This window comes from Sus scrofa, chromosome 1 (assembly GCF_000003025.6).
Source record: "Sus scrofa isolate TJ Tabasco breed Duroc chromosome 1, Sscrofa11.1, whole genome shotgun sequence".
Taxonomy (NCBI): domain Eukaryota; kingdom Metazoa; phylum Chordata; class Mammalia; order Artiodactyla; family Suidae; genus Sus; species Sus scrofa.
The window spans coordinates 143,921,370-143,942,528 of record NC_010443.5 but is presented as its reverse complement, the minus strand read 5'-3'; the positions used below and the strand labels follow the sequence as shown (position 1 = coordinate 143,942,528).

General features: G+C 45.0%; 1 protein-coding gene across 10 annotated transcripts in view; it reads left to right on the top strand.

The window, feature by feature from the left end:
• The window catches only part of FAN1 (FANCD2 and FANCI associated nuclease 1), a 41,984-nt gene that overhangs the window by 19,150 nt on the left and 1,675 nt on the right, over window positions 1-21,159 (top strand). For 4 of the 10 annotated variants that reach the window (XM_021098740.1, XM_021098743.1, XM_021098755.1 and 1 more), the window contains exons 6-13: window positions 761-892; window positions 2,641-2,749; window positions 3,709-3,828; window positions 6,521-6,685; window positions 7,145-7,292; window positions 9,652-9,776; window positions 10,267-10,461; window positions 11,025-11,153. In XM_021098740.1, the coding sequence (XP_020954399.1) occupies window positions 761-892; window positions 2,641-2,749; window positions 3,709-3,828; window positions 6,521-6,685; window positions 7,145-7,292; window positions 9,652-9,776; window positions 10,267-10,461; window positions 11,025-11,153 (1,123 nt within the window). Of the gene's footprint in view, window positions 1-760; window positions 893-2,640; window positions 2,750-3,708; window positions 3,829-6,520; window positions 6,686-7,144; window positions 7,293-9,651; window positions 9,777-10,266; window positions 10,542-11,024; window positions 11,154-21,159 lie in introns of all 10 variants that reach the window. The other 6 variants (XM_003121666.6, XM_013993246.2, XM_013993247.2 and 3 more) reach the window with 4 other exon arrangements.

Sequence of the window (21,159 nt, the reverse complement as noted above, 5' to 3'; positions counted from 1 at the left end):
AGTTGAGTGAATGCATGAACAAATGAGCCCCAAAAATTGGAAATGGTGAGCTGATCAGTATTATATTTGTGTAATGGGACATGTTACATATAGTGTGGTGTGAATGTTTTCTTTTTTTGTTTGTTTGTTTTGAGATTTGTTTTTGTTGTTGTTGTTGTTGTTGTTGCTATTTCTTGGGCCGCTCCCGAGGCATATGGAGGTTCCCAGGCTAGGGGTCCAATCAGAGCTGTAGCCACCGGCCTATGCCAGAGCCACAGCAACGCGGGATCCGGGATCCGAGCCGCGTCTGCAACCTACACCACAGCTCACAGCAACGCCGGATCGTTAACCCACTGAGCAAGGGCAGGGACCGAACCCGCAACCTCATGGTTCCTAGTTGGATTCGTTAACCACTGCGCCACGACGGGAACTCCTCATCTTTTTTTTTAAGCCACTCTTGTGGCATGTGAAAATTCTCGGGCCAAGGGTTGAACCCAGGCCACAGAAGTGACCTGAGCCCCTGCAGTGACAATGCTGGATCCTTGACCTCCTGCACCACCAGGAAACTGCTGTTTTCATCTTTCTAATTGGGTAGCCTGTATGAATTCTCCTAGGCTTCTCCTGTGGAGTAATACATGAAATCATTACTGAAATAGAATGTAACCCTTATATTTTCAAAAGTACGCTTTTACTCTTCAGAATTAGATATGGTAGGTAGGATGTAGACTTTTTTATGTCAGTGCTTGTTCACATTTGAAGCTCGAGTGGTGTTTCCCCACAGATATGCAGCAGCCACACACATGCTGAGTGACATCTCCGCGGCAATGGCCAATGGGGCCTGGGAGGAAGCCAGGGCGCTCTCTGAGTGTGCAAAACGGGATTGGGACAGACTGAAAGACCACCCTTCCTTGAGGTGAGGATCTCAAAGTTTACTGTTTGACCAAGTTGCTCTAACCACTTAAGGTTATTTTCTTAGTGAAGTACATGCTCCTTTTGTTCTTTGGGAAACCAGCAGTAGAGTGGAATTTTCTACTTGCTCTGCATGGAGCCAAAGTGTTGGGTGAAATAGAAATGAGTGTCTGAAGGTTTGAGGTGAATTATATGTAACTCGGTCCCTGTACAGCAGAGGATCCAGTAAACCAAGCCTGTTTTAGCTTGCTGCCTGGGGGGTGTGGGCTTCTCTGGGTGCTGGTGAACTGAGTTTAAACATTGGGGAAACTTGGCTGTGGGACAAGTGTGGGGCTTGGGTCAGGACTGTTCTTTGGGGGAAATCCAAGCAGGTGTTATTCTGCAAAGGAACATGAAATCGAACATTTACTTCAAAAGTTCAAGTACACAGCACATGATCCTTTATCTTTTTGGTTTAATAAATGTTAAACATATCCTGAATAGTTAAAGTTTTCGCTTTTTTGTTACATAATGTTGAGAAAAAATGTCTCTTTCAAAAAACATTGAGGACCGTACGCAAATAATACGGACTTAAAAACCATAGCCAGGGAGTTCCCACTGTGGCTCAGTGGGTAAAGAACCCGACATAATATCTGTGAGAATGCGGGTTCGATCCCTGGCCTTGCTCAGTGAGTTCAGAATCTGGCCTTGCCACAGGCTGTGGCGTAGGTCACAGATGTGGTTCAGATCCAGTGTTAACTGTGGCTGTGTGTAGACCACAGCTTCAGCTATGATTTGACCCCAGGAGCTTCCACATGCAGCAGGTGTGGCCATAAAAGGAAAAAACAAACAAAAAACCATAGTCAGGAAAATGGCCTTTACTTTTAAACAAAAATAACTGAATATTCCGTATTTTGTCTGGAATTATTCTTAAATTCCAGACAAAAAGGGCTTTCTAGAAATGAGGTCGCCAGTGTAGACCTGTTACCCTGTGGTGTGCATGTGTGTTGGAGGGTTTTCTTAAGATGATTTAGGTAAATTTGGTAATGTGTTTCTCAGGTCATACAGCAAGACAGCTAGTTAAAACAAGTTAAGAGGGAGTTCCCGTCGTGGTGCAGTGGTTAACGAATCCTACTAGGAATCATGAGGTTTCGGGTTCGATCCCTGGCCTTGCTCAGTGGGTTAATGATCCGGCGTTGCCGTGAGCTGTGGTGTAGGTTGCAGACGCGGCTCGGATCCCGGATCCCGCGTTGCTGTGGCTCTGGCATAGGCCACAGCTCCCATTAGACCCCTAGCCTGGGAACCTCCATATGCCTCGGGAGCGGCCCAAGAAATAGCAACAACAACAACAACAAAAGACAAAAGACAAAAAAAAAAAAAAAAAAAAAAGTTAAGAGAGAATTGTCTTTGTTGAAAAAAAGAAAAGAGAAGAGGAGTTCCCGTTATGGCTCGTGGTTAACAAACCTGACTAGCATCCATGAGGATGCGGGTTTGATCCCTGGCCTCGCTCATTGAGCTGTGTTTAGGTCGCAGACGTGGCTTGAATCATGCATTGCTGTGGCTCTGGCGTAGGCCGGCAGCTATAGCTCTGATTGCTCCCCTAGCCTGGGAACTTCCATATTCTGTGGGTGCTGCCCTAAAGGGACAAAAAGACAAAAAAAGAAAAGAAAGAGAAAAGAGAAGAGCATGTAGCCAGGAGGTTGGATTAATGTAGGAGAGAGGCAACAGTAAACAAACCAAACCACTAAGCAGCTGGCATCCCTCTTCTTTCAGGTACCATGAGAATTTACCACCCTTTCTCCGGTGTTTTACTGTCGGGTGGGTTTATACAAGGATTTTGTCCCGGACCGTTGAAATACTGCAGAGACTTCACCTGTATGAGGTGAGTGCACAGCCCTTACTGAAGTGTCGGTCATGGGCTGGAGGGGCTGCCAGGCTCTTGACTTCTCCTGTCCTGTGGGCACTGCTGACCACTGTGCCCCTTGCTGTGAGATGACATGTGGCATCAACACAGGGAGCCCCTGGTGGTCTCTGCAGCCAGGCCTGAGTGCCTCAGAACCACGTGTGACATGGGAGGCCTCTGGAAACCCCCAAGGTGGAGACCTCGCCTGTGCTCCTGTCTCCGTGGCAGCAGCCGTGGAATGTCTGGAGATACTTTATCCTCACAGTGAGAAGCTGGGTCATATCCCCCTTGTACTAAGTATTGTGCTACTGCTAGTTAGCCTTCACCATGTTGACACTTGGTACTTTACAGAGAGGATGTGCTAAAGCAGGGCTCCTTGACCCCCGTCCCCAGGTCCCCTGGGATCCCTGGGACTGGCTCCAGGGAATCTGAACCCTGAAGTGCATAAGTGAGCATCATTAGATGCTTCCAAGAGACACATGAACCACAAAAGACAAATATAAAGAGAGACCAATAAACCCGGACCAGAAAGTCTCCCTGTTGAACTGGAATGACTGGATGAAGACCCCCTCATTACTGCCCCCTCCCCACAATGCCTCACAGCCTTGGCCCTGGGACCGGCTGGGTTCCCAGAAGCAGGTGTGCCTGCAGCCCTGGCTGGTGCTCCTGCCTGGAGCCTGGTCCCAGTAGCCTGTGCTGGTGACCTGGTTTGCCATGAGCATCATGCGGTGTCACAGACCCCCTCCGCCCCAGCTGGCCAGGGGCCTTGTGAGACAAAGGGACATCCCAGGGTCCCTCCTGTCAGTGCTGGGTCCTTGGCATTATTTTGGGATGAAAAGGAATGCTGTATACTTGTGGATTTTATTGACAATGCAGTACAATTACCTTTTCTTGGTGGATGGGAGTCTAATGAGCTTCCTTTGTTGTTGTTGCCACAGGAAGCTGTCAGGGAGCTTGAAAACCTTTTGTCTCAGAATGTGTATTGTCCTGACAGCAGAGGCCGGTGGTGGGACCGCCTGGCTCTCAACTTACACCAGCACCTGAAGCGCCTGGAACCGGTATTCAGTGGCTGGTCATGCCGCCACCTTTTTTCAGTTCTGTGTACATTTAAAAAATACAGAAAACTGTAAATACCTTAAAAATCTAGTTAGAACATTGCTTTCTTAACACCCTTCCTTGTCTGTGTGCTTCCAACCCCAGAAAAAGTAGCAGGGGCAAGTGCAGGGGTGACCGAGGGACCAGGAGGCTCTGGCCTTTCTCTGAGGGGTGAGCAGCTGGGTGGGCAGTGGGATGTGTTGGGTTCAGGGATGAAGTTTGAGTTGAGGGAGCTGCAGAGTTCGATGCCTTTGCATTCAGGCAGGTACTTTTTGTTTTGGAGACTGGGGCCTTCTGGTAGAAAGATGGGTGGAAGGGGTTCCTTCCACTGTGCACGCTGGCAGGGTCCTGGGAGTTGAAGGGTGCTGTAAGTTGCCAGCCACTGTGGCCAGCAGGGCAGGGCCTCCTAGGCAGTGGCAATGGCTCTCTGTATGGCTGCCTGTGGTCCCTGCCTCCCTGCCAGTCCCACATTTTGTGTTGAAAGGAGGGCACTATGGCTCTGGAAGCTTTTGTATTTTCAGGTGCAGGTTAAGTGAATCGAGGTGATGGACCTGGAAAATTGGACCAGAGTGGTGGAAGGAGGCTCACTGGCTTTGCTGCCTTAAATGGAAAGGTGCCTCGTCACCTCTAGCACTTCCCACAGGGAGAGGCGGGCCTGTGCTCCCTGCTTAGTGTTTATTCCGGCTGACAGGGCAGGAGAGGCCATTGGTGGTCCCCCCACCCCCCCAGTGTGGACAGAGGGTGTATGCAGGCTGCCTCTCTCTCTCTTTCCTTGAAACAAAGTTTCCAGAGAGTTTACACATTTTCCCCTCGTTTGTAGATGTGCTGATAGGAGCATTCTCATGCTCACAGAGATTATTTTTGAGATTGATGGAAAATCCTAGCTCTTTTTAACCTTTTCCCAAAGACCTTCTTGGCCTTGCTGATAACCTTCATTATTTGTCACCATGCCTTTCCTGCTCTAAATCAGTCTCCAGGGAGGGTACCTGCCAGCCCAATAGAAGCTTATGCCTGCAGGTGTCCAGCCCTGGCTCCGGCTCCTGTGGGGCCACAGAGCAGGTAACAGGGTCTCATTCTTTCTTTTTTTATTTTTTTGGGTCTTTTTGCCATTTCTTGGGCCGCTCTCGTGGCATATGAAGGTTCCCAGGCTAGGGATCGAATCGGAGCTGTAGCCACTGGCCTATGCCACAGCCACAGCAACACGGGATCCAAGCCATGTCTGCGACCTACACCACAGCTCACGGCAACGCTGGATCATTAACCCACTGAGCAAGGCCAGGGATTGAACCCTCAACCTCATGGTTCCTAGTTGGATTCGTTAACCACTGAGCCACGACGGGAACTCCAACAGGGTCTCAGTCTTTCTACTTGATTCCTCTGGACCACTCTAATCCTAATGGCCTGATCTTCACTGATTTTCAGGGCTTTTAAAAAACTTTTTAATGTATACATATGTATTTTTTTTGGCTGTGCCTGTGCTATAAGGAAGTTCCTGGGCCAGGGCTTGAGCCTGAGCCACAGCAGTGACAGCAATGAATCCTTAATCACTAGGCCACCAGGGGACTCTACTTTTCTTTTTTCATAGTGAATATGTATAACAATAAGACTCGCTGTTTTAATCATCTCTAGGTGGATAGTTCAGTGGTATTAATTATAGTTGACCCTTGAACAACCCTGGGAGTTAGAGGCACCGACCTCTCCCTCTACACACAGTCAAAAATCTGTGTGTAACTTTATAGTCAGCCCCCCATTTCTGAGGGTCTGTGTCTGCAGAGTCAACCAACTGTGGATTGTGTAGTGTCGTAGTATTTATTGAAAGAAATGTATGTGTAAGTGGACCTGAGCAGTTCAGACCCATGTTGTTCAAGGGTCAGCCTTCCGCATGGGCTTGTTCAAGCATTAGATTGTTTTTTTTAAAAATTTTTTTTGTCTTTTTCCTATTTCTTGGGCTGCTGCCGTGGCATATGGAGATTCCCAGGCTAGGGGTCGAATCGGAGCTGTAGCCACTGGCCTTCTCAAGAGCCACAGCAACTCGGGATCTGAGCTGCATTTGCAACCTACACCACAGCTCATGGCAGCACCGGATCCTTAACCTACTGAGCAAGGCCAGGGATCGAACTCACAACCTCTTGGTTCCTAGTCGGATTCATTAACTACTGAGCCACAATGGGAACTCCAAGCATTACAGTTTTTTCATCCTCCAAGTAGACTCTGCACCTGTTAAGCAGTTACTTCTGTTCCCTCCTTCTCTGATCCCTGGTCACCTCTATCTACTTCTGTCTCTCTGAATTTGCCTGTTCTAGGTGTCTCATGTAAGTGGAATCATGTAATATTTTCCTTCTGTGTCTGCGTATTCCACTCACCGTAACGTCCTCGAGGTTCATCTCTGTTACAACAAGTGTCAGAATGACCTTCCTTTTTAAGGTTGAACAACGTTCCATTGGATGGAAAGACCACCTTGTGTTTCTCTGACGTTTGTGGTTGGGGCCAATGCTTTGTGATCTGAAAGTATTAGCCTGAGAACCAGGGGAGTCTCCTTGTCTCTGTAGGGACTGCTTTGGCTGTGGCTAGTTAGCAAAGCGAATGATGAATTAATGGTGGGGCTTCCTGTCAAATGAAGGAAAGGGGTCCTGATAGGGTCATTCTCTCTGCTAGGCCATCAGATGCATCGAGGCAGGGCTCTCGGACCCAGAGGTGAGGACCGGCCACCGTCTCTCTCTGTATCAGAGAGCCATGCGCCTGCGGGAGTCTCCAAGCTGCCAGAAGTACCGACACCTCTTTCGTCACCTTCCAGAAATCACTGTGGAAGACGTTGAGCATGTGAGTAGATATTTGTGGAGCCCTGTGGGTGCATTTGTGGGTTTTTTTGAATGTGACCTGAGCACAGGTTGTAGTGTACATTTCCTTGTGGATTCAGAGAACTCAATGGCTTGTGGCAGTGACCTGGTGTCTCCCTGTTCTCACTCCTGCTTCAGGGGCTGGGCCACCGGGGCTGCTCTGCTCCCAAGTGGAGTCGTGATCCTGTCAGCTCCTGGGTCAGCACCTCACAGCCTTTGGAGCTTGGTTGGGGCCCTGGAGAGCAGCTCGGGGGCTACATGCTCCCTGAGGCCTGGGCGGAGACCCATCCTCATCTTCAGAGGCACCAGAGCGTGGGTCACATGGCCTCACACTCCACTGAGGCTGGTGGCCTTGTGGGGGGCCTGTGAGCATGTGTCTGTGGGGCACCCTGGTGGGTTTGCAGGGACTGGGAGGCTGAGGGCTGTTCTGCTGCTGCCCCAGGTGACCATCACGGGCCGGCTGTGCCCGCAGCATGGGATAGCCAAGTCTGTCTTCGTAATGGAGGCTGGAGGAGCCACCCCTGCCACAGTCCTGTGCTCTGTTGAGGAGCTGGCGCTGGCCCACTATAGACGCTGTGGCTTCGACCAAGGTAACATAGCACTTCCCTGCTGTGGAGGACTGTGGGAGAGTTTGTTGTCAGTGGGCGGTGGCATTGCTTTGCCCTGTCCCTGAGCTGTGTATGTGTGTACACAGGCGTGTGTGTGCTACACGGTCTGCAGCTCCTTAGGGGTGAGTGGGACTTTGCTCTTTGAGCCACCCATGAGATGCTTTGTGTCTCAGGCCAGAGTTGCAGGGGAACTGGGGTTCCTGGGGCCCATCAACCAGAAGAGCCCTCCACCAGCTGGAGAGATGCTGCAGCTCATTGAGAGGGTTGTGGGGAGGATGGCACCCACATGGCCACCTCCCAGCTTGCGTGCCAAGGGACCAAGGAGGGTTTGCTCTGGGAGGTGGGGCTGTGTGCTCGGCCTGGGCCCTGATGACCCTGCTCTGATGCTCAGATGGCTTTGGGGCCCAAGCTTGGCCTCTCTGAGGTCACCTGCTGGTCATTGTGGTCTGGATGTGGTGTGAGGAGGAGCTAGGTGGTCTCTGAAGTAGAAGATTTCTAAGAAAAAACCTCGACTCTTGGAAACCCCAGGTGCATTGTTGAGGCTGAGTCAGAGGAGTGCTGGGTGGATGAGGTGAATGGGGATGGACTGGCCAGAGGGCGTGGTCTCCCGGATGCCTGGCCTCCCCTGTCAGATCCCTTCCTAGATGCCCTTTGCAAGTGAGGCTAAGGGACCCCTGCCACAGAGACCTCAAGGGCTGCGTACCTAGACCCACCAGACTGAAACCCCCAGAGCCTGAGGAGGGAATCTGCATTGATTGATTGATTGATTGACTACCACAATAAGTTTAGTTAGCATCCATCGTCATATAGATGCAAAAAAAAAGTTTTTTTCCTTGTGACAGGAACTCTTAGGTTTACTCTGTTAACAACTTTGTGTGTATCATCAGCAGTGTTAACGGTACTCACCACGCTGTACAATATATTACATCCAGTTATTTATCCTATAACTAGACATTTATACCTTTTGATTACCTGACCACCTTTCTCCACTTTCCGTTCCCCAATGCCCTGCCTCTGATGACCACAAATTTCATCTGAGTTTGACTTTCTTTTAGATTCCACGTACAAGTGAGATCATAGGTCTTTCTCTGTCTGACTTACTCCATTTAGCATAATGCTTTCAAGGCCCATCCATGTTGTTGCAAACAGTAGGATTTCATCATTTTTCATGGCTGAATAATATTCTATTCTGTTTATGTACTGCACCTTCTTTCTTTTGTGGCTGTGCCCATGGCATGTAGAAGTTCCTGGGCCAGGGATTGAACCCAAGTCACAGCAGCAACCCAAGCTATAGCAGTGACAACAACAGATCCTTAACCCACTGAGCCACAAGGGAACTCCAGTGTACCACCTCTTCTTTATCCATTCATCCCTTGAAGGATACCTAGGTTGTTTTCGTGTCTTGGCTCTTGTAAATAGTGCTCAGTGAACATGAAGGTGAGGGTATCTTTTGGAGTTAGCGTCTTGCTTGCTTGCTTGTTTTTTAGGGCTGCACCCTTGCCATATGGAGGTTCCCAGGCTAGGGCTTGAATCAGAGCTGTGGCTGCTGGCCTGTGCTACAACCACCACAGCATAGGATCCGAGCCGTGTCTGCCACCCACACCACAGCTCACGGCAGTGCTGGATCCTTCACCCACTGATCGAGGCCAGGGATTGAACCCGCATCCTCATGGTTACCAGTTGGGTTCATTTCTGCTGAGCCATGAGGGAAACTCCAGGAGTTAGTGTTTTTCTTTCCTTTGAATATATTCTTAGAAGTGGGATTGCTGATCATATATGGTAGTTCCAGTTTTGATTTTTTGAGGGACCTCCATCTTGTTTTCCACACTGGCTGTACCAGTTTACATTGCCACCAGTAATGCACAACCATTTTCTTCACATCCTCGCCAGCAATTTGTTATGTCCTATCTTTTTGATAATGCTTTTATTTATTTTTAAATATGTTCCTTAGGTTTTTTCACTTCATTGCTCTGAGATGTGCATGAGAACTTCTCATGATTACTAAGGTTTTTGCCTTTAAACAAGACTTCCGTATATAAACAATAAAATGTTAAAAAAAAATGAGCTAGGTATGGCACCAAAACAACATTTGCATTTGAATTTAAAATGTTTGTTATTTTCTTCAAACTGAGTAGGCAGTAGGATATGGGAGTGGTTTTTAAAAAACAGAAAACAGGAGTTCCCTGGGTGGCCTAGTGGGTTAAGTATCCAGTGTTGTCACTGCTGTGGCGAGGGTTCAGTCCATGGCCTGGGAACTTCCATATGCTGGAGACTTGGCCAGAAAAAACTTCCCCAAACAGAAAACATTGATTCTTCTTCTGTATGTGTGACTTTGTCTTAGGGATTCATGGGGAGGGGTCCACCTTTAGCACGCTGTATGGCCTCCTACTGTGGGACATAATCTTCATGGATGGGATTCCCGACGTCTTCAGAAATGCCTACCAGGTAATCACAGCATGCTTTCAGGTGAGCAGAGGCTTCTGTGCTTTCCTGATTCCCACCTACCTGTGTGACCTGTGTCTGTAGCTATCAGAAACCTGCCTTTGGTTATAGTCTTTTGGATCATGGTGCTGGTTCCAGAAGAATAGCTTTTAATTTTAAAAATCTAATTCAAGGAATTTAAAATGTAAGTATGTTAAGTTTTAAACTTCAAGGCTGTGTTGCTGTAATCATTGTACTTGAAACTTTCAGTGTGAGTTTCCTTAGCTTCACATGTGCCTGCCAGGAGTTCTACCAGTTTAAACTAAAAGCTCTTTTTGCAAATTTTTACCCTAAAAACCCAGTGTAATGAGTTGCCTTTATATCAGATTACTTAGCTAGTTCATACATATCTTTTGAGAAAAAAGAATGCATCAACTTACTCAAATTGGCATTTCCAAATTCGATGGGTATTGACTGTTCTGCTGTATCCGGCCTCCCCAGCTGTGGCATGAGAGTGTATTTTCCCTGTATGTAGGCGTTCCCGCTGGACCTGTGCACGGACAGCTTCTTCGAGAGCAGGGCGCTGGCCATCGAGGCCAGGCTGCAGCAGATTCACAGTGCCTCTGTGGAGAGCTTGCGGGCCTGGGTGGCAGCCACCTGGCAGGCCCAGGAAGGCAGGGTGGCCTCCGTCGTCAGCTGGGAGCGCTTTGCTTCTCTTCAGCAAGCTCAGGTGAAATTCTACAGGCAGAGTATTTTCTCAATGCTCCCTGTCTTTTTGGCAACTATAACCTCCCACCGCCGCCACCACAGGTATGGGGGTGTGTGTGGAACCCAGCCCACCTGTCTCTGTTATTGAAAGAACAGTTGACAAGCATGAATAAGCCCTTTAGGCCTTCTGCCCATTTATTTGACAGCGTCCCTTGCCTGTCCTGTGGCCTCTGGAGGGAGGACACCATCATGGTCCCTGTGATCACTGGCTCATGCAAGTCATCTCTGTCATATTCCTGAGTGCTGACCCCAAATTCCCTCTTCCTTGGCTCCTCCCTGGGATGACCCCACTGGGCCGAAGCCTGGTACTAAGCAATCCATGGAAAACTGGCTTCCCTGAGCTCACCAGCAGACATTTTAGCCACTGGTTCTGGAGTCCCAACATAGGCAGCAGAAGGGTACTTGGTGTCCCTCTACTCCTCTGTTGAAGGACACAGCGGGTTCTTGTGTCTTATGATCACTGGCTGGGGCTTCAGGGTCTCTGTCACGAAGAAAGGGCTGACTGTCCCCGTGTCTCCTGTTCAGGATCTTGTTTCCTGCCTGGGGGGCCCTGTCCTTAGTGGGGTGTGCCGGCGCCTGGCTGTGGACTTCCGGCACTGCCGAGGGGGCCTCCCTGACCTGGTGGTGTGGAACTCTCAAAACCATCGCTTTAAGGTCAGTTGAGTCAGAATGGACATATTTGTACTTTCATGATCAACTTGAAGGCCCAGCCTAGGCATGTCCTGCACAGTTGACAAAGTTGAGTCCCTTGAGAGCTGCTGGACCAAGGGCTAGGGTTCTTTGGTGGCTGCCAGGCAGCTCATTTCATCCAGGGAGGTGAGTGGGGCAAGCCAGAGTGTCAGCGTCTTATCAGCTGATCTTGGCAATGACATCCCATCATTTTTGCTGGCACTAGGTCCAGCCCACACTCAAAGGGTGGGGGTCCTTTAGGTGTGAACACCAGGAGACCAGGGTGGGTGGGAGCTATTTCCTAAGCTCCCTGAGAGCGAGCACCTTCCTACATGTTGTAGGCTGGGTGCCTCCCTTGCTACACCCTGGTCTTACCCAGCTGCCCATTATAGGCTGGTTGTTTTTTCACTGTTGAGTTTTGAGGTTAAGAAAAACTCTGGTACAAGTCCTTTGTTAGATATATTTCATCCAGTTTGTGACTTTTCATGATCTAAATAGAGTCTTTCTTTTTTTTTTTTTTTTTTTTTTTTTTTAGGGCTGCGTTTGCAGCATACACAAGTTCACAGGCTAGGGGTCAAATCGGAGCTACAGCTGCTGGCCTATGCCACAGCCATAGCAACACAGGATCTAAGCCGTGTCTGCCACCTATACCACAGCTCGTGGCAACGCCAGATCCTTAGCCCACTGAGGCCAGGGATTGAATCCGCATCTTCATGATACTAATGGGGTTCATTAACTACTAGAACTCTTACTGTTATTTTTAAAAAATGTACCATATCTCTTTTCTGTTAACTTTTTTTATTATAGTTGATTTACAGTGTTCTGTCAATGTCTGCTGTACAGCAAATTGACCCAATTATACATGTTTTGTACATACATAATTTTTTTCACATTATCCTCTATCATGTTCCATCACAAGGATTAGATAGAGTTCCTCGTGCTATACAGCAGGATCTCATTGCTTATCCACTCCAAATGCAATAGTTTGTATCTACTAACCCTAAACTTCCAGTCCATCCCACTCCATTCCCCTCTACCTCGGCAACCACAAGTCTGTTCTCCATGTCCATGAGTTTGTTTCTTTTTGGGAGATAGGTCCATTTGTGCCATATATTAGATTCCAGATATAAGAGATATCATATGGTGTTTGTTTTTCTCTGTGACTTACTTAGTATGAGAGTCTTTAATTCCTCCATGTTGCTGCAAATGGCAGTATTTTGTTCTTTTTATTTATTTTTTTTGTCTTTTTTTGCTATTTCTTGGGCCACTCCCGCAGCATATGGAGGTTCCCAGGCTAAGGGTTGAATCGGAGTTGCAGCCACCGGCCTACGCCAGAGCCACAGCAATGCTGGATCTGAGCTGCGTCCGCAACCTACACTACAGCTCATGGCAACGCTGGATCGTCAACCCACTGAGCAAGGGCAGGGACCGAACCCGCAACCTCATGGTTCCTAGTTGGATTCATTAACCACTGAGCCACGACGGGAACTCCTTTGTTCTTTTTAATGGCTGAGTAATATTCCATTGTGTATATGTACCACATCTTAATCCATTCATCTGTTGATGGACATTTAGGTTGTTTCCGTGTCTTTTCTATTGTGAATAGTGCTGCAATGAACATAGGGGTGCATGTATATTTTTCAATGAGTTTTGTCTGGATATACGCTCAGAAGTGGGATTGCTAGATCATATGATAAGTCTATATTTAGTTTTCTGAGGTACCTCCATACTCTTTTCCATAGTGGTTGTACCAATTCATATTCTCACAAACAGTGTAGGAGGGTTCCCTTTTCTCCATACCCTCTCCAGCATTTTTTTTTTAAAGCAATGAATTATTAATATTTATTATGTCATTATTGTATAATTTAAAAAGCCAAGGTAAAGTTGAAACTAAAAGCCCTTTCATGCCAATATTCGTTTTTTATACCAAAGATGTATTCCAAAAGAACTTGACAATTTTAGCAGAAAGAAGAATCCAGCATGACCTTGATTTTTAACAAAACATGTACAAAAATTTTCTTGCAAGTTTATTCTTTGGAACTTGGAATTTTTGTTCCTATTACATGCTGGTTTGGATCCCAAGCATACCACAAAACTCTAAAGTGATATAAATACAGATATAGGTAAAGCTATACTTGTAAAGTAGAGCTTAATTTTGTGCCTAAGGGAAACTCTGTTAAGATTATAAAGTAAGTAGCCCCTATTACAATTTGTCTTCTCCCAAACATTGGGCAATGGGAATTGAAACTCCTACTCAAGCAGCAGAACCCTCACATGCTGGGGTCTGGGGGGAAGCAAAACACAGGGGCAGGTGCCTATTCCTGACTACCATAGTCAAGGTAAGGAAGGGGGCCTTCAAACTCAATGGATTTCCACTAACACCAGAAGAAACTCCCACCCTTAGAAAACTGCAGACATGCTACAAGTCTTCCTGTAGGTGAAAGAGAAAAGAGAGAACCGTCTCAAGGGTTAGAAGAGAGGTTGGCATAGCCTCAGGTTGGCCTGCATGAAGTTCTTACAGGTCATTTCCACTGTTAAGAACAGTCTTAACGGCAGGGACTGCCTGTATGTGCATTTTAACATGTTAGTTTGAGGCTATGGCTTCAAAATTTATTTTTGTTTTTGCTGCTCTTTTTCCTTTCCTTCTTCTCTTGTTCTTTTCTGCCTATAGAAGTTCCTTTAGTATTTGTTGTAAGGCTGGTTTAGTGTTGCTGAATTCTCTCAGCTTTTGCTTATCTGAGAAGGTTTTGATTTCTCCTTCAAATCTGAATGAGAGCCTTGCTGGGTAGAGTAATCTTGGTTGGAGGTTTTTTCCTTTCATCACGTTGAGTATATCATGCCACTCCCTTCTGGCCTGCAGATTTTCTGTTGAAAAATCTGCCGATAACCTTATCGGGGTTCCCTTGTATGTTAGTTGTTTCTTTTCCCTAGCTGCTTTCAAGATTTTCTCTTTATCTTTAATTTTGGTCAGTTTGTATGTGTCTCGAGGTGTTCCTCCTTGGGTTTGTTTTGTATTGTACTCGTTGTGCTTCCTGGATTTGAGTGAGTGATTCCTTCCCCATGTTAGGGAAGTTTTCGGCTATTATCTCTTGGAATATTTTTTCTGTCTTCTTCTCTCTCTCTTCTTCTGGCACCCCTATAACATGGATGTTGGTGCGTTTCATGTTGTCCCAGAGTTCTCTGAGACTCTCTTCATTTGTTTTCAATCTTTTTTCTCTTTTCTGTTCTGCATCCATAATTTCCACAATCTGTCCTCCACCTCACTTATTCGTTCTTCTGCCTCCTGTATTCTGCTGTTAGCTGCCTCCAGTGAATTTTTTATTTCAGTTTTTGTATTTTGCATCTCTTCTTGTTTAAGTTTTATATCTTGTATCACTTTGGTCAGTGTTTCCTGTAAGTTATCCATCTTTGCCTCCAGTTTATTTCCAATGTCTTGCATCTTCTTCAGCATCAACAGTCTAAAGTCTTTTTCCTGGAGGCTGAGAATCTCCTCATTGTTTAGCTGATTTTCTGGGTTTTTTTTCTTTCTCCCTCATCTGAGTTATAGTTCTCTGTCTTTTCATTTTCATAGGTTTTTGATGTGGTGATCTTTTTACAGATAATAGAGCTGTAGCCTCTCTTATTTCTGGTGTCTGCCCCCCTTGTGGCTGAAGTTGGTACAGGGAACTTGCTGTAGGCTTCCTGATGGGCAGTACTAATGCCTGCCCACTGGTAGGTGGAGGTGATTCTAATCCCTCTGGTGGGCGGGGCTTTGTTTCTGGATGGGATTAGAGGCAGCTGTGTGCCTGGGGGGGTCTTTATGCAGCTTGTTTACTGATGGGTGGGGCTGTGATCCCACCTGGGTTGTTGTTTGCCCTGGGGCTTCTCAGCAGCAGATGGGGCCAGATTTTCCCAAAATGGCCACCTCCAGAGAAAGGCACACTGCTGAATATTCCTGAGAGCTTTGCTTCCAATGTCCTTCTCTCACAACAAGCCACATTCACCCCTGTTTTCCCAGGATGTCCTCCAAGAACTGCAGTCAGGTTTAACCCAGATTCCTATGGAGACTTTGCTTTGCCCTGGGACCCAGTGCACGTGAAAGTCTGTGTGTGCCTTTTAAGAATGGGGTCTCGGAGTTCCCGTCGTGGCGCAGTGGTTAACGAATCCGACTAGGAACCATGAGGTTGCGGGTTTGGTCCCTGCCCTTGCTCAGTGGGTTAACAATCCGGCGTTGCCGTGAGCTGTGGTGTAGGTTGCAGACGTGGCTCGGATCCTGCGTTGCTGTGGCTCTGGCGTAGGCCGGTGGCTACAGCTCCGATTAGACCCCTAGCCTGGGAACCTCCATATGCCGTGGGAGCGGCCCAAAGAAATAGCAAAAAGACAAAAAAAAAAAAAAAAAAAAAAAAAAAATAAGAATGGGGTCTCAGTTTCCCCCAGTCCTGTGGAGCTCCTGTGCACAAGCCCCACTGGCCGTCAATGCCAGATGCTTCAGGAGCTCTTTCTCTCAGTGCCAGATCCCCACATGTGGGAGTTTGATGTGGGGCTCATAACTCACTGCTGTATGTGAGTCTCTGTGAACCAGTTAGTTTCAAGTCTGTGGGGCTTCCCACCCAGGAGGTATGGGGTTGCTTATCTTGTGTAATTACCTCCTACCTCTTGATGTGGCATCCTCTTTGTCTTCTGGAGTAGGATATCTTTTTTAAGGTTTCCGGTCCTTTTGGATGAAGATTTCTCAGCCTTTAGTTGTGAATTTTGTTGATTTTAGGAGAGAAGTTGAGCTGAGTCCTTCTATTCCGCCATCTTAATCCCATCAAGATGGAGTTGGTGCTGTTTTTCTCTCCTGTGACACTCTGTCTCCCTTCCTTGCTATGCCTCCCCTGCACAACTTTAGCTCAATCTAAGAATAGTGCTCTGAAATCAGACCAATTTCCTGCATCTGCTCTGCCTTCTCCCAGGATCACATTATCATCATCTCTTGGTGCAGTGGCTGCGAGAGTCTCCTAACTGGTTCACCAGCATTCTTCTTGGCTGCCCCTCTTGTCTGCTCCAGGAGATTAACCTCAGGGCCTTGGTCATGTTTTTATTTTCTCCAGGATGGAATTGGAGACTAGCTGTGCAGCCAACCTGTTTGTATATTTTGGAGATTAAGCCCTTGTCAGTTGCATTGTTAGAAACTATTTTTGCCCATTCTGTAGGTTGCCTTTTTTTTTTTTTTTAAATGGTTTCCTTTGTTGTGCAGAAGCTTTAAGTTTGATTAGGTCCGATTGGTTTATTTTTTGTTTTATTTCTATTGCTTTGGGAGACTGGCCTGAGAAAACATTTGTATGCTTGATGTCAAAGAATGTTTTGCCTATTTTCTCTTCTAGGAGTTTTATGGTGTCTTGTGGTATGTTTCAGTCTTTAAGGCATTTTGAATTTATTTCTGTGCATGGTGTAAGAGTGTGTCCCAGTTTCTTCTATTTACATGCAGCTGTCCAGATTTCCCAGCACTACTTGTTGAATAGACTTTTTCCCATTTTATATTCTTGCGTACTTTGTTGAAGATTAATTGACCATAAGTGTCAGGGTTTATTTCTAGTTCCATTGGTGTGTATGTTTGTTTTGGTACCAGTACCACACTGTCTTGATTACTATAGCTTTGTAATACTGCCTGAAGTCTGGGAGAGTTATGGATCCTGTTTGGTTTTTGTTCCGAAGGATTGCTTCTGGGTCTTTTATGGTTCCACATACATTTTTGGGTTGTTTGTTCTAGTTCTGTGAAAAATGTCATGGGTAATTTGATAGGGATCACATAGAATCTGTGGATTGCTTTGGGTAGTATGACTATTTTTATGATATTAATTGTTCCATTTCAGGAGCATGGAATATCTTTCCATTTCTTTGAGCCGTCTTTAATTTCCTTGATTAATGTTTATAGTTCCCAGCATGTAAGTCTTTCACCTCCTTGATCAGGTTTATTCCTAGGTATTTAATTTTTGGGGGTGTGGTTTTAAAAGGTATTTTTATATTCCTTTTCTAATATTACATTGTTAGTATACAGAAATGCAACTTATTTCTGAATGTTAGTCTTGTATCCTGCTACTTTGCTGAATTCATTCATCAGTTTGAATAGTTTTTGTGTGGAGTCCTTAGGGTTTTCTACATGTAGTATCATGTCATCTGCACAGAGTGACAATTTTACCTCTTCTCTTCTAGTTTGGATACCTTTTATTTCTTTTGTCAGGTTGCTGTGGCTAGTTCTTCCAATACTATGTTGAATAAAAGTAGTGAGAGTGGTATGCTTGTCTTGTTCCAGATTTTAGTGGGAAGGCTTTCAGATTTTCCCAGTTGAGTATTATATTGGTTGTGGGTTTGTCATAAATGGCTTTGATTGTGATAAGGTATATTCCCTCTACACCCACTTTGGTAAGAGTTTTTATGATGAATGGATGTTGGATTTTGTCAAATGCTTTTTCTGCATCTATTGAGATGATCATGTACCTTTTGACTTTTGTTAATATTTCATTGTTGTGATGTTGATTGATTTGTGTATGTTGAACCATTTTTGTGAATTTGGGATGAAGCCCACTTGGTCATGGTATATGATCTTTTTTATATGTTGTTGCATTCAGTTGGCTAAAATTTTGTTGAGAATTTTTGGGTCTGTATACATCAAAGATATTGGGAGTTCCCATCGTGGCGCAGTGGTTAACGAATCTGACTGGGAACCATGAGGTTGCGGGTTCGATCCCTGCCCTTGCTCAGTGGGTTAACAATCCGGCGTTGCCGTGAGCTGTGGTGTAGGTTGCAGACGTGGCTCGGATCTGGCGTTGCTGTGGCTCTGGCGTAGGCCGGCGGCTACAGCTCCGATTAGACCCCTAGCCTGGGAACCTCCATATGCTGCAAGAGCGGCCCAAAGAAGTAGCAAAAAAAGACAAAAAAAAAAAAAAAAAAAAAAGATATTGGCCTATAGTTTTCTTTTTTTGGTAGTATTTTTGTCTGGTATTAGGGTGATGGTGACTTCATAAAATGTATTTCGGAGTGTTCCCTCTTTAACCTTTTGGAAAAGTTTAAGAAGATAGATGTTCTTTTTTTTTTTTTTTTTTTGCATTTTAGGGCTACACTCGTGGCATACAGAAGTTTCCAGGGTAGGGGTCAAATTGGAGCTGTAGCCACTGGTCTACATCACAGCCACAGCAGTGAAGGATCCAAGCCACGTCTATGACTTACATCACAGCTCACGGCAGTGCTGGGTGCTTAACCTACTGAGTGAGGCCAGAGTTCGAACCTGCATCCTCATGGAAACTAGTCAGATTCATTTCTGCTGAGCCACAAGGGGAACTCCCTACATGTTCTTCTTTATATGTTTGGTAGAATTCAACTGTGAAGCCATCTGGTCCTGCACTCGTGATTGTAGGGAGTGTTTTTATTACATATTCAATTTCATTTTAAGTGATTGGTTGGCTCTGTGTCTCTAGAAAGTTGCCCATTTCTTTGAGTTATCAAATTTGTTGGCATATAAATTGTTCATAGTGTCTCTTATTTTTTTAATTTATTTATTTTATTTCTTCAGTAGCCATTGAGATTCTTCCTCTTTCGTTTCTTATTTGAGCTCTTTCTTTTTGGTGAGTCTGGCCAGAGGTTTGTCAATTTTGTTTTTCCTTTCAAAGAACCAGCTCTTGGTTTTATTGATTTTTTTTTTCTTTTTTTTTCCTTTTTTTGTCTTTTCTAGGACCGCACCCACTGCACATGGAGGTTCCCAGGCTAGGGGTCTAATCAGAGCTGTAGCTGCTGGCCTACACCAGAGCCATAGCAATGCAGGATCTAAGCCACATCTGAAATCTATACCACAGTTCATGGATCCTCAACCCACTGAGCGAGGCCAGGGACAGAACCCACAACCTCATGGTTCCTAGTCGCATTCGTTAACCACTGAGCCACGACAGGAACTCCTATTGATTTTTTTCCTATTGTTTTTTGAATCTATTTTAGTGATTTCCTTCCTGATCTTTATGACTTCTTTCCTTCTGCTGACTTTAGGTTTTGTTGGTTCTTTTTCTAATTCTTTTAGGTGGTAGGTAAATATGTTGATTTGAGATTTTTCTTCTTTTTGAGGAAAGCCTGTATCACTATGAATTTCTCTCTAAGCACTGCTTTTGCGGCATCCCATAGACTTTTTTTTTTGTCTTTTTAGGGCTGCTTCCATAGCATATGGAGGTTCCCAGGCTGTTTAAATCAGAGCTGTAGCCGCTGGCTTACACCACAGCCACAGTAACATCAGATCCAAGCTGTATCTGCAACCTGCACCACAGCTCGTGGTGATTCCAGATTCTTAACCCACTGAGCAAGGCCAGGGATTGAACCCATGTCATCATGAATACTAGTTGGGTTCATTAACCACTGAGCCACAACGGGAACTCCCCATAGATTTTGAATAATTGTGTTTTCATTATCATTTGTCTCCATATATTTTTAAAATTTCCTTTTTGAGTTCCTCGTTGACCCATTGATTTTTTAGTAGCATGTTGTTTAGTCTCCATGTAATCAGTTTTTTCTCATTTCTTCACCTGTGGTTGACTTCTGGTTTCATGCCATTGTGGTCAGCGAAGATACTTGAAATAATTTCTGTACTCTTAAATTTGTTGGTTAGTTTTGTGTCCCAGTATGTGGTCAATCCTTGAGAATGTTCCATGTGCACTTGAATAGAATGTATATTTTGATTTTTTTGGATGTAATATCCTGAAATTGTCAATTAAGTCTAACTTTTCTATTGTGTCATTTAGCATCTCTGTTGCCTTATTGATTTTCTGTCTAGAGGATCTGTCCATTGACGTGAGTGGGGTGTTAAAATCTTCTGTTATTGTATTCCCATCAGTTTCTCCTTTTATGTCTGTTAGTGTTTGTTGTATGTATTTGGGTGCTCCTATATTAGGGGCATATATATTGACTTTGTCTTTATATTTAATATGGGTCTCTCCTCCACAATTTTTGGAATAGTTTCAGGAGGATGGGTGCTATCTCTTCTCTAAATTTTTCATAGAATTTGCTTGTGAAGCCATCTGGTCCTGGACTTTTGTTTGTTGGAAGTTTTTAAATCACAATTTCAATTTCAATACTTATGATTGGTCTGTTCATCTTTTCTGTATCTTCCTGGTTTAGTCTTAGAAGATTGTACCTTTCTAAGAATTTGTCCATTTCTTCTAGGTTTTCCATTTTATTGGCATATAGTTGCTTGCAGTAGTTATGATCCTTTGCATTTCTGTGATGTCTATTTTAACTTCTCTTTCATTTCTAATTTTATCAATTTGAATCCTTTTTTTTATGAATCTGGCTAAGGGTTTATCACTTTTGTTGGTCTTTTCAGAGAAGTAGCTTTTAGTTTCATTGATCTTTTCTGTTGTTTTCTTCATTTCTATTTCATTTATTTCTGCTCTGATCTTTCTTTCTTTCTTTCTTCCTGGTAACTTTGGGTTTTGTTTGTTCTTCTTTCTCTACTTGCTTTAGGTGTAAAGTTAGGTTCTATGAGATTTTTCTTGTGTCCTGAGGTAAGATTGTATTAATATAAACTTCCATCTTAAAACTGCTTTTCTGCAGTCCATAGGTGTGTCTACATTGTCATTTGCTTCTAGGTATTTCTTAATTTCCTTTTTTGATTGCTTCCCTGATCCATTGGTCGTTTAATAGCATGTTGTCTAGTTTTCATGTATTTGTGCTTTTCTCAATTTTTTTTCTTATTGTTGATTTCTAGTCTTAGAGCATTGTGGTCAGAAAAGATGCTTGATATGATTTCAGTTTTCTTAAATTTACCGAGGCTTGTTTTGTGGTCTAGAATATGGTCTATCCTAGAGAATATTCCATGTGCACTTGCGAAGAATGTGTATTCTGTTGCTTTTGGATTGAATATAAATATTAAGTCCATCTTGTCTAATGAATCATTTAAAGCCTATGTTTCCTTGTTGAGTTTCTGTCTGGATGATCTGTCCATTGCTGTAAGTGGGGTGTTAAAATCCCCCCCAATTACTGTGTTATATTG